Here is a 13,984-nt window from a genome sequence, read left to right as displayed (position 1 = left end):
ACTACTTCTACTTATCATTTTCCATTTATTCCTTTTAATGAGTTTTCTTCCATTTTCCTTTACAACAACTATCCCAAGGTTTTGCACCCAACACTCTACTCACCTCCCACTCCTCCCTCTCAGATCAATCCATCTTTCATAACCCATTTCTACCTCCTCCTCTTTACATGGTGCCATTCTCCTTTCCCCATCTACTGGCTGACCTTCTGGGTCTTGTCTTAAACTGTGCTCTTTAATGTTTCATCATATTCTGCCTCAGGTAGATGACTAATAGTTTTATGTGAGTTGGTCACTCAGCCGAAGTTTCTCAGTGCAAAACTGTCTTATGTTTCTTTCGATTCTTCCATGGTGCTTGTAAAATCCTGAGCACGTAACTTAAAATGTATTTAAGTATAAACTCTTGTTGAGTCGATCTGACTTCCACAGCATATTAGCGAAGCCTAAATCACTTTACCTTTCTACTTTAGCTCATGGTGCAACCCCTTATTGACCACATTCAATCCAGCTAAGTCGAAATTGGAGTCAACTTAGGGATTTCAACAGCACAGTATCCAACCAATAGCGTGTATGCAGAGTCAGGGGGGAGATCTAACTCAACTGTAACATTGGTACTTTGATTTAATTAAGGAGCTTATGGCCTCTGCCAGGTTTTCCTGGCACAATGGGGAGAAGCACATCTAAAACGCTTTATCCCTCATAGAATTACAGAATCTTAGAGCCAGCCAGGAAGCTCACCTGGAAAACGAATTCCCTGACTCTACATGGCAGGTGCTACACATAACATTAGAACACCATCTACTGTTCCCTTCACCATCTAAGTGGAAAGTCTTTTATTTATTTATTTATTTATTTATTTTATTTATTTTTTTTTTTTTTGCAGTTGCAAGATTTAATATAGTGAAAACAGAGCTCCCATACAACGGGAGGGGACCCAAAGGGGGTTGCCACTGCTGGTTCGAATGCCTGGTTTATATCCCAATCATTGTCCCTCCCCCTGTGTTCTCAGGTGATAGATGATTTGATTATTTCTTTACCTCCTGCTTTTAGCCTAATTGGTATTTTAGTGAGCTCTCTTTACTACCTGACTGGTCGGGTGTGAGCTCAGTTACAAGCCCCATATTTAGAGGTGGGTGCGGTCACCTTCCCCAGCTAGAAAGCCTGCTTTTTGTATCAACTTCCTTTTAATTATGAAGTATTACAATCAAGCATAAAGACATAATAAATGTTAACATCTTTCCTTTGTCTCTGTTTAAAAAATGTTTTTTATTACAGAAAATTTCAAATAGATTTAAAGTAGAGAAATGCACGTGATGAAACCCCATGCACTCGCCATTCCATTTCGATAGTTATTACTTCACGGAAGGTAGGAGTCTCACCCGCTGTTTTTACTTATAACATCATGCTGTGTTTTCCTTTGATTTTCTGGGTTCTATTGGTTTGCATTGGTCTACAGTTGTCTTTCCTGTTTCCCCTTTGTTTTGCTTTGTTCTTTCCTGAGCTCTGCTGTCCTGTCTAAATCCAAAATCAACATACAAGCAGTGATTTGCCATGATTATGCTTATTTATTTTATAAAACAGAAACTAATTTTGAGTGTAATATTCCTAAATCAGAATGGTAAGTACCTAAATTAAAATGGGGAAAAGAAAACAGCCCCCTTTTTAAGGTCAACAAATGTTAAAGCATAGCTGGATTAGTAACACTGCATATACACAAATACACGCACACACCACATTCCAGCCAGTCATTACACTTATTTTTAAACCTAGTTATTAAAATTGTCACGCAGTCTTGATTTCATAACTCTGTTTTTAAACATTCAGTATCAAGAAAGGAAGAGTAAGGCTCAGTCCATGAAATCTCCTTTAAGTAAACATTATCTCTAGTTACCAGAAGAAATAATTACTATGACAGCATTTTGTACTCAGAATTATACCTCTGCCATGCATGCAAACATTTACTGCATGCCTGCTCTCCACTAGACTCTGAACTATGAGGAGAGATTGAGATAAGACTTGAATCCTTCAGCCATGAAGAGCACTGTCATACTGCATTCGAGTTCAATACCATAATAAGGCATCTTACACCACTACTGTCCAAAGAGTCAAAGAACATGACATCAGTGATGCTGGAAACCAAGCAACCAGGCAGTGGCAGTACTCCACTCCCCTGTCCTCTCACTGGATGTGATGGAATGAGGGCATGAGCTTTGCAGTGGGCAAGTAGGGGGTACATGTTTAGACTACAATATAACCCTAGTCATAGGTATACATCTAAGTCCCCTGAATTTGGGAAGGACAGAGAAAAAAGAAGGTCCCAGTGTCCCTAGAAGCGAAGCCCCAGCTCCTATCTCAGTACAGCAGCAACTTCATTCATTCAATATCTTCATTCACTCATTTATTCAACATTTGTTGAAAGCCAGCAACATGTGACAGGATACAAAGATCTAGAGAAGGAATCTGTCTTCTACTTTGGGAAGGATAACATGAGACCAAGAAAAAGTCCCTATTGTTCTTGTCACTTTTGCTTTCTTAACTCACTTTCCTAAAGGAACAGGGAAATCTCTTTCCATTCAATCCTAACAAATACCAGTGGCCTAGGATTTCATGAAAAGCATATCTTTTACCTCTGTGAACTAAGAATTCTGCCGACTTGGTCAATTTGTTTTTCTGTGTCTGTAAACACTTTCCATGGGAGTTTACTTGAAGACTAAGGGGAAAACTGCCTTAATTTTAGCTAGGACGTCTCAGTGAGGCACCGAATAATTCAAGATAATTGTGATCACATACTGGATACAATCTTAAGATGTACCTTGTTTGCCAAGGCCTGAGAAAACATTTCCTGGAGGCACAGATGAAAAGCAAAGCTGGTCAGAAAGCAGCAGGGATTGGAGGGTGGTAGGATAGGGACTGCTTCGTGAGGCTGGGAGTCGGGGACTCAGGGAGAACAGCCAGCAGCCCTGCAGAGAGCACGTCCCATGGCTGAACTCTTTTAAGTTATGAGTATTTTTATTTTTATAGCAACTTTTAAAAATATACATTTGGGATTAATATTATCTCACTTTTAATATAAAAATAAGAGAGAAGTATATTATGATGATTTAACAGGTCAGAAGCCAGTCCAGAACATCTCATTTCCCCTGTTTACACTCTATCTATCTCATAGGTGACGATGCCTGCTTTGGAGTTATTACCATTAGTATTCACCATTAGTATTTCACTCACTTTGTTGAAAACTGTATTTTTGTAATTTCTGCTGACTTTGAGATGGCCTCATAATTAAAACTGCCAAATAGTCAGACACCTTTGGGATTTCACTACCTGATCCTCTGTTGACATGGATCAAGGTCATGATCTTCAGTTAAAAAAACATTATAAAGAATGTTCTAGGGCAACTCATCAAGTTAGACCTAAAGTAAATAACTACTTGCTTAACTCAAACAATTAGACATATTTTTCCATTTTCCTTCTTAAATCTGGAGCTTCATAAAGCAAGTAATTCTCCATTATTAATATCTGTGTTAACACATTATAATATCTCACAATCAAAACAGAAAATTCAGCCTCAGTAATTAAACAAGTATGTCATAGTCTACAGGTTTTTTTTAACCACAGCAGATGCACTTCTGAATTTTAAAAGAAATTTGTTCATTTCCAGAAGCCTACAGCTACACTAATAAATTCATTCTTATAGATTTAATGTCCCTTCACTGTAACAGGCTACTAGTGTTGGTATTTTATCACATTCAGTGTCTGATCATATGAAACAAACAGGCAGGAGCAATTAGTAGCAAAGAAAAAAACCTGCATCCTACAAGAAACCAGGGGATCTCCCTGGACCAGGCAAAATGATAATTTGAACTGCAAATGGCCAGTTGCACTAATGAAAAGGTTTGTATCCATCTTAAAGTACACGTCAAGTTGGCCATCATTAAACATGAATGGAAACTTAATTATATGTCTGTTATTATTAACAGATACATAATTATTTCCAAAAATTTTTGAATTTAACCTTTTCTAAAATATTCCAGAAGCTTCTCTTCAGTCAGAGGAATGTTTGTACTCTTTTACTGCAAGAAGTGAACTATGTATGGGTGGTTTGTAACCTAACTCCCATTGCAACTGGACCCAACTCTTTCCCTCATTGCAAAGGGATGCTGTTAAACATTTTCCCTCTACTCTCTATGCTCTACTCTTCAGTATTACCTTTCTGACTAGCCTTTGACCAGGCATATTGATAAGCGCTCAGCATATGTTAGTTCACAGGGTCCTTACAATCCTAAGTGGCAGTAACCATCATCCCCATTTTACAGATGAGAAAACCAAGACACAGAGCTTCAGACATCTTCACAAGGTCACATAAGCTTCAAAGAGTTAGGGCCAACATTAAAATTCAGGTCTGCAGTCACTGCAGCCTGCATTTGAAACTGCCTAGATACAATCCTGCCTTATCATTCACTGCTTCCTTTTTAAAACATCATAATCTCTTTTATTTGGGCAGTTTTCCCATGTTCAATATGAAGGGGGAATTTGCTAGGATTCTGTGTTCCTTAAATTCTAGGACACTATCAATTTTAATTTTTTATTGTGGTAAAATATACATGTAAAATTTAGCATTTTAACCATTTTAAAGTGTACAGTTCAGTGGTAGTAAGTACATTTACATTGTTTTGCAGTCATCACCATCATCCATCTAAATAACTCTTTTCAACTTGCAAAACTGAAATTCTATGTGCAATAAGTATTATCTTCCCATTCCCTGCTCCCCTCAGCTCCTGGCAGTCACCCTTCTACTATCTGTCTCTAAAACTGGACTATTCTAAGTACCTTATTAATAAAAAAGGGAAAGAAGGGAGAGAGGAAGGGAGGATGGATCTGAGCTAAAATGTATACATATACCCATTTTAAGATCATAAAACACATCCCAACTTCTGAAATATTAAATTGGAAAAATCTAATATTATCAGCAAATCACTAAATTATAAGCATATAATCTTCTACTTGTTGGATTCCCAATGTTAGCCCAAGTTGCTTTTTGGTTCTAAAATAAAGTCTATCATGGTAGGTGTGTGGTGACAACTTAATTTCACACCTATGCTTTTATGGTTCCAAACAGCCAGCCCTCCTCTCCTCTTCTTGCTTTGTTTTTTGCCTTTAGCTGTCTTTCTTCTTTCATACTGTCATTCTCTGTGTGCTTGAGAAAACACACTTAATTTGGAAAGTTGGGCACAAGGTGATGAATTCATATAGATAAGTTAGATAGATATAAATAAATTTAGCAACAACAACAAAAATTCCTTATCTCTCTGGATCTACATCTAGTTTATTTTGTTATTGTTACTTTTAGGATAAAAACTGAATCTTTATTAGTTCTGTAAAATATTTGTCATTTTGGGGATTCTCAAGGTTAAAATGTCAAATAATAAGAGAGAAAGCAACTGAAAACACAGATCAACAAGCCACTACCCATCCAAGGAATAAATTTAAAACAACTTCCATTCATTCCAACATGTAATCCACTTTATCATTCATGAGCATCATTCATTACAAATATAACTACTGAGCCAGGCATTCTTCTAAGCACCAGGAATACAGTAATTTTTTTTAAAATAAGGGCAAAAATCTGATTCCTGATGCTTACATTCCAGTTGGAAAGACAGAAAATAAATGATATAAACATCACAAACACATTGCACATAAGAAAGTGGTGAATGCTAAGAACAAAATAAGCAGCGAGATGTAAGACAAAGAATAAATGGGTATAATTTTAGTTAGGGTGGTGATGCAAGGCCTCACTGAGAGCATGACTTTTGAGTAAACAACAGGAGAGGCCGGGCGCGGTGGCTCACGCTTGTAATCCCAGCACTTTGGGAGGCCGAGGCGGGCGGATCACAAGGTCAGGAGATCGAGACCACGGTGAAACCCCGTCTCTACTAAAAATACAAAAAAAATTAGCCGGGCGTGGTGGCGGGCGCCTGTAGTCCCAGCTACTCGGAGAGGCTGAGGCAGGAGAATGGCGTGAACCCGGGAGGCGGAGCTTGCAGTGAGCCGAGATCGCGCCACTGCACTCCAGCCTGGGCGACAGAGCGAGACTCCGTCTCCAAAAAAAAAAAAAAAAAAACAGGAGAATGTGAGGGAGCTAGCCACACAAATATCTGGGGAAAGAGCTTTTCAGGCAGGGTGAAAAGCCAGTGCCTGGAAAAGGCAGTGCAAAGACCCTGAGGCCAGTGTACCTGGCATGTTTAAGAATCAGTGAAAAAGCCAATGTGCTTGGCGTGGAGCAAATAAGGAGATGTGTGAAGGCAGATGAGGTCAGAAAGTCATGGGGAGCAAATCCTATGAGGCCTTGCAGCACACAGTAAGCACTGTGGTTTTTACTCTGAGTAAGATGTGATGCCATTGGTAGTTTCTGAAAAAAGGAGTGAGTGTCATGATCTAACTTATATTCAGATGTAATCATCATTACTTTTTATCATTTCTGGAAATACTTTCACAGAACAGATTAAGCACATGTTAATGGAAATGTTTGAGACACATGTCAAAAATTGAACTACAGGTACGCTTAGGCTACTATTGCCATTGGTGGCCTCTGGGTGTGGGATAGAAATAGGTTCTTCTAACAATAGTAAATTCCTTTTTCACTCATGCTAAATGGTCAGAAGAACACGGAGTAACGAAGGGGTGAGATAGGACATTGAAATAGACTAAGGAATATGCCAGGAAACACCAATTGCAGAGCATGAAGCAATCCCCGAAGCAATCCCCAAAGGAATCAGCAAACCCGGACCCTTAAATCTCTGGAGGAGAAATTTGCAGAGCAAATATAAAGTATAATAGTAAGGCATTATGTGTTTTAACAAGTAAAATATCTCCAATTGTCAAGTTTGTGTAGCTGCACTACCGCTAAAGGATGGGTTGTATTATTTGCACTCAGAAATGCAGAGGTAAACCAGGTGGGAACACAGAGTATTCAGCACAGGACTGGCTGGGAGCTCTAATATTTGTGTCACATCATATGAAGATGTTTTAGCTGTAGGATGTACTCTTAAGGTTCCCAGAGCAAGCAGGTTTCATGTCTACCACAGATCCAAAAGTAGATCACGATTCTTTCATACAATTCTCATTAGCTTTTATATCAACACAGTTAACTCATAAGCATATGAGTGCATCTTACTGAAAATTGAATATCCTTCAAGCACAAAATATCGCCTTTCCTCTGTCCTCCACTGAATCTGTTTTTGTGACATTCTTGAGATTTTATGTATTCGTCACAGATTAAAACCACGGTATTTCCAACCGTGCCCAGACAAAGGGTAGCTCTGCCACATCTTCAATTTTTGAGAAGGATGCCTAGAAAGAGGCCTCATTTTTCAGTGAGTAACACCATTAACCCATTTATGCTGAAGGTTGTGAATTTTTTTTTTTAAATGAGACCTTGGCGATGACCCTGAGCAGGATATAAATAACTCCCACAAGCTTAGCGTTCCAATAATGGGACACCACGCATAAATGGGTTAAAGGCCCAACTCCACAATTTAATTCGAGACCTGGAACTGAAATGATTGCCATAAACCACTAGATGGCACTTCAGGTCAAATACTGCTGTAAATCCTGTTGCTTTTTGAATGTCTTTCATTACGCTTTCCCTTTAGAATTGCTATTTGATCCTTTATAGTGAATAACCCAATATGACTGAGAAATCATCTATTATGTGCAAGATTCTTGATTGAAGCCACAGTAGATCATTCAGGCACAATCTAAAAGCCAGTCTGTTTTTATGGGCAGAATCAGGTGACATGTTGGTATTTATAAAACGTACACTAATAGCACTTTTTAAAAAGTTATCCTTAGAGTCAAAAGAAAATTAAGATATCTTAAGGAATAAAATCAGAGCACATCTGTTGCCCTAAACTTTTCTTGTTCTAATCAGCTATTCTAGGTTCTAAATTTTGGAATAAGCAACAAAGGATTTGTAACACAGAATTTATAACAGGCAGACCCTACCATTTGACTCTGAAGCCATTCAATGAGCGTTTCTGCTGTTGAATCTGGGATCTGGCATCTCAAGCCTTCTTTCTCATCTGTTTCCATCATCTCTAACAATCCACGCAGGTCTTCCACAAGGTGCAGAGCTCGCAAACTTCCCATGAATGGAGAGGTGGGAGATTGGCAATCAAAAATCCCATTGGAATATTCCAGGGCCTTAGAACCTAAGTTAAACAAAATCATAGGAAGAGCAATGGGATTTATGTTAGATAAAAATACCAAAGCCGAAGGCGGTAAACCAGTCTAGTCACAGTAAGGAACAATCAAAAGAGACAGAAAAAAGAGAATTCAATCACATAAATCTCTCCAAGTCAGAGTTACATGGTGCAAAAATTAAAACCATGTAGTTGATGGTAAATATCCATGGTTCAATTCGTAACTAGGAGGCCAATCATGGGGTATAGAAAGAAAAAGAGCCTGGTGGGCTTTGGTATGAGGTGTGCTGGCCTCGTGGAGATCATGGATAAGAAAGTGGCAGATCAGAAAATACAAATATTAGAGCTGGTCCATTCCGGACCAATACTGGACCAAATGATTTCTGGCTTAGGAAAACTGTGGATGAAGGGTTATGAAATGAACCCAGATAAAGACTATCAGAGTAAATTCTGAGGAAAGATAATGAGCTCAATGTATTAAATGATTATACTGGTGTGCCTATAGGACATTTCTGGAGAGATATCTGGTTGGAAATTAGAGATAGGAACTGGAAGCTTAGCAAAGAATTGGGAAGGTAAATAGATGCGAACAAGCTAAGTGCAGTGGCATGTGCCTGTAATCGCAGGTACTTGAGGTGGGAAGGTTGCTTGAGCACAGCATTTCAAGGCTGTACTATGCATGTTATTCACAGGTAATCAGCCTGTAAATAGCCACTGCACTCCAGCTTGAGAAACAGAGCAAGACCTCCTCTCTTAAAAAAAAAAAAAAGATATGGCTGGGCACGGTGGCTCACGCCTGTAATCCCAGCACTTTGGGAGGCCGAGACGGGTGGATCACGATGTCAGGAGTTTAAGACTAGCCTGGCCAAGATGGTGAAACCCTGTCTCTACTAAAAATACAAAAATTAGCCAGGCGCAGTGGTGGGTGCCTGTAATCCCAGCTACTTCGGAGGCTGAGGCAGAGAACTGCTTGAACCCAGGAGGCGGAGGTTGCAGTGAGCTGAGATTGTACCACTGCATTCCAGCCTGGGCAACAGAGAGAGACTCCATTTCAAAAAAAAAAAAAAAGATATGGGAGTCATTGGTGGAAAGTGAATTTTGAATTCAAGAAAACAGATCAGAACATTCATGTTTACTGGGTAGAGAAGTGTCCCTCAAAGTATGGTCCACAGACCACCTACACCAGAATCACCTGAGATGCAGATTCTCTATCCTTGATTAGAAACCTAGGATGGAACTGGAATTTTTGATACTTTAAAATAATGTTTGAAAATAATGCTGGCAGAAAATGGAGAAGAGGAACAAAGACGAAATTACAGGGAAGCAAAAGGCATAGGGCTAAAAAATGAAAATACAGTGAAAAGATAATACGAAAGTTGTAGTGAAAAAGCCAAGTGAGCAGAGTAAATGTTGTGATTCTGTCTTTCACAGGATGCAGATCACCTGCTATGATACCATCCATCTGCTCCAACGCCGCAGCCAACATGTCACTTGCATCACTCATCATTTTCTTATTTGTCGGGGGCAAATTCCAACCCAGATCTGAAAAAAAATGATGTTATCATTACATCCATTAAATGACACAGGCTTGCTAGTGGGTTTGCTAATTCACCTTCAAATGATAACTCTGCTGTGTAGTCAAATATGGAAGAAGAACTTCAGTAGTGGAGTAGTAAGCTGTGGCCAATCACCTACTGTAGTGCAAGGCCACATGCGATACCTGTATCGGTTAATAAAGAAGATTCCATTCTTGCACTTGAGGTGTTTAAAATCCACTAGCATGGTTTCCGTGCTGTTCTCTAGAACTCTAGACCTCTGTAAAGGGCAACAGGGATGGCCATGGAAGCTTGCTGAGGGCCATGACAAGCACTGGCCAGACAAGACTCCTTTCTCCCTTTACCAGCCTCACCCAATCTCTGTTCTCTTAATTTTGTTTATTTTTGTTTTTGTTTTTTCTTTCTGTACAAGGGCTTAAGATTTGTCTAAGAAAAGGATTCACTAACACATATACTAAATGTATGTGCACACACACACACACACACATACAAACACACACATACACCCCTACTGGTATTAAACATTTTGTAGTGGAGCCATAGCTATCACATACTGAGTGCCTATAGTGGTTCCTACACATTTACATAAATTATCCATAATCCTTAGTCAACAGCCGTATAAAATGTGTAAATTCATCTCCATTTTATAAATGAGGATAAAAGATGTTTGATTTTTGCATGGAAACACAGCAAAGTAAATATAGCGAAGTTCAGTTTCTAACCTAGGTCTGTCTAACTTCCACTATAATACATAATTTCTGTTTACGTGATCCTATCTGAAGATGGGTTTATCCTGGAATTACGTCACAATCTACTCATTGGTTTATCTGTTAACAAATATATTGAGATAATGCTTGCAAAAACTTCGGTCATTGGCAGGAAAAAGTCAAGATAATGTGATTTTCAACATTCATTAATGCATTTCAGGTACCAGACTAAGCACCCAGTAGATTCTCCCAATAGACCCAAATAAAGCTCTTACTATATTATAGATACTGTGGTATAGCAAATACCTGGGAAATAAAGGGCATGCTGTTTCACAGAAACCTTTGCCCTCTGTTTCCAAGCAGCCAAATCACACCACTTGATTTTCACAAATATATTTATAGTTCTGGTATCAACTTCTTGGATCAGTTCCCAATTATGCATTCATTCTAACATAATGCCATATAATTGTTGTAAAATATCATTTTGATTTAAAGTCATTTCACCTAAGGATTTTCTAGAACTTTGCTCACTTCCAAAGGTGAAAAATATCACTACCATTTATCTGGAATACTACAGCATGAAAATACTCAAGGTACGTGTCTACGGTTACCCAGGAAACAAGGAATCAACAAGTTAGGTTATGAACCTAGGTCATCCCAAAAAATTTATTCACACACTCAGCCAGTGCACCATCCAAAGAAGCAGGACACACATTTAACAACCACATTCCAGTATGAGAAACTCAAAATATGAAAACTGACAGCATAAAGGTTTAAGCTGAATTACATAATTAAGTGGCTTGCATTCTCTTTCACTTAAAAAGCAGTATTTCGTATAGATACATTTATATATGTGTCTATATAAAACAAAGAGACACACACCAGGCTCAGCTATAAACATGGGAATACCAATAACACAAAGTAATGCCCATATTAGAAAAACATATCATCTCACTAAATTAGAAAAAAATATTCGTCTTTGTTAGCAACTATATTTTTGTGTAGAGCATAAACACTGTTTCAAGTCCGATAGGTATAATAGTTACCGAGTTCTTCTCTGTTCTGTTTAATGAGCCTTTCAAATGCTATTAAATGAAGGTATAAGACAACCTAGATCACGTTTTTCAAAGTAGGGAAGAACTAGTTCTTTAAAAATTTCCAATTCATTGGAGACGAATCCCTTCATTTAATAAAAATATGATGACAATGTTAAATTGCTATGAAAGTTCAAAACGCTAACTTTTAATCTCTATATCATGTAGCAGCCTACATGTACTAGTCAGGGAAAGACAGTACATGCAAGTAATAAACACATATGTAACATGGCGAAGGTGGTAGGTGCTAAGGGGAAAAATGGAGTAGGATAAGGGGGCCCAATTTGGAAGGCTTTGCAAATTAAACAGGTAGCCAGGGACTGGCACTAGAATCAAAGGCCAAAGATTTCTCTAATAAGTTAAAAGTAGTCAAATATAAGTGGTCCAGTTCAGTGGTATTCCAAGTGTAGAATTCTTAGAAATCAATGAAAAAATGGGAGGCATGAGGATATGAACAATCATTTGGCAGAAGAAATGTTTTCAACCAATAAAAATATGAAGAGGTGCTTAATATCATTAATAAATGAGGAATCTAAAGGAATGTGATAATGTTTTATACCCAATTAGTGAAAAAAATTGACACAGCCAAGTGTTGTGGAGAATATGAATTCACAGAATCTTTACCTTTTGTTTGTTTTTTGAGACAAGGTCTCACTATGTTGCCAGTTGACTGGTCTTGAATTCCTGGGCTCATACAACCCTACAGACTCAGCCACGATTTTATTAAATCCAAAGGCAGTAATGAAGAAACAATGGACACATAGGAGAAAGAAAAATCAATAGCCAAGGTGGTAGACTTAAACTGAAGCATATAAATAATCGGATTAAGAGTTGTGTAAGTTGGAGCTAAGAGAGGGTATGCAAAGGCATACAAAGTGGTATATAACAGCGGAGACTCAGAAGCAGGAAGAGTGAGAGGGAGGTAAGGATGAAAATAGGTACAATGTACACTATTCAGGTGACAGGAGCACTAAAATCCCAGACTTCCACTATACAATTCATCCATGTAACTGAAAACCACTTGCACCCCTAAAGCTACTGAAATAAAACAATTTTTTAAAATAACATTTTTAAAATTACATTAAGTACAAATGCAATAAACACTGATAAGAGCCAGAGATCATCAGATTAGTTTTTTAAGTCCTAGTTATGTGCTGTTAATAGAGACTTTAAATATAAAGAAATATAATAGTAAAAGGATGAAAAATGAGATAACATATATATGTAAGCATAGGAAAGCAGGAGCGGGTTTATTAAAAAACTACAAATCAGGAAGTATGACTAGAAAGAAAGATAGTTTACAATAATAAGTGTTAATTCATCAGGAAGTCATAAGAAGCACAAATGTTTTTGCAGCTAATAACAAAGCTTCCAAATACATGAAGCAAAAACTGATGGTGTTAAGGGAGAATTAGACAAATTTAATCCACTTATATTTAACATAATATAAATATGGTTGACCTGGTTGGATTTAAATCTACTGATAAGGTTGGATTTAAGTCTATTGTCCTGCTATTACTTTTCTGTTTGTCCCTTCTATCATTTGTTCTTTTACAACCTTCTTTTGAATTGACAGGTAAGGTAGGAAAAAAAACTCAGTAACACACAAGATTTGAAAATATTATCAACCATCTTGACCAAATTCAATTTATAGAACAAAACACACAAATGCAGAATATACATTCAAGTCTACACGTTATATTCACCAGGATAAGGCATATATTTAAGGCCAAAGAATCAGTTTTGATAAATTTCAAATGGGTTTTAAAGAACTACACAGAAGGGTAAGAAACACACAACCTGAAGTGGTGAAGTACTAAAAATAGACCGTCCATATTTATTAAAATTCTGCCTTGCCCATGGCTTGAGCTATTTTAGAGACAGCCTAATTTATCAGGCATCTGTGTTGATAAAGCTATGTTAATTTTCGGGGCTAGGTCAACGTATTTTTAAAAATGGAAAGGCTAAATAAAAAAGCTTTAGAAAATCCCCTGGTCTCTAAAAAGACTCTCTTAAATCTTCAGAAATATTTCTGAGAGGAAGATTCCCTGGGCTTCCTCACATAATTAATATAATGAAATATTATTCTAATATGATGAAATATTATTCTACAGTAGAGCGATGGAACAAATAATACATGCAACATTATGTTGAGCAAAAGAAGCCAGACAGAAAGGACCATGCACTGTATGATACTTTTATATGAATTCAAGAACAGGCAACCTATGATAGAAGGTAGAGCAATAATTACTTACAGAAAATGGTGAGTGACTGAAAGGAGACATCAGTGGAATTTCTGGTCAGTATCTTGATTGAGATATAGGTTACACAAGTTTATACATTTGCCAAAACTCATCAAACTATGCAATGGTCTTTAAAGCTTGTCAGGCATTAAGAATCCCAATGTCAATCCCATTTAAGTTCTTTAT

At 37.7% G+C, this 13,984-nt stretch overlaps 1 protein-coding gene across 9 annotated transcripts in view; it reads right to left on the bottom strand.

Annotated features, from left to right (window-relative positions):
* LOC116472806 (liprin-beta-1) overlaps positions 1–13,984 on the bottom strand; it is a 160,724-nt gene that overhangs the window by 52,055 nt on the left and 94,685 nt on the right. For all 9 annotated transcript variants that reach the window (XM_032159905.2, XM_032159906.2, XM_032159910.2 and 6 more), the window contains exons 3-4: positions 9,642–9,740; positions 8,002–8,207 (exon numbers count right to left, since the gene is read on the bottom strand). In XM_032159905.2, the coding sequence (XP_032015796.1) occupies positions 8,002–8,207; positions 9,642–9,705 (270 nt within the window). In that variant the 5' untranslated portion in view covers positions 9,706–9,740. The remainder of the gene's footprint in view (positions 1–8,001; positions 8,208–9,641; positions 9,741–13,984) is intronic.

Source organism: Hylobates moloch, unplaced genomic scaffold, assembly GCF_009828535.3.
Source record: "Hylobates moloch isolate HMO894 unplaced genomic scaffold, HMol_V3 SCAFFOLD_8, whole genome shotgun sequence".
Classification (NCBI taxonomy): Eukaryota; Metazoa; Chordata; class Mammalia; order Primates; family Hylobatidae; genus Hylobates; species Hylobates moloch.
The sequence above is the reverse complement of the archived record's forward strand: the minus strand, read 5'-3'. Positions and strand labels throughout refer to the sequence as shown.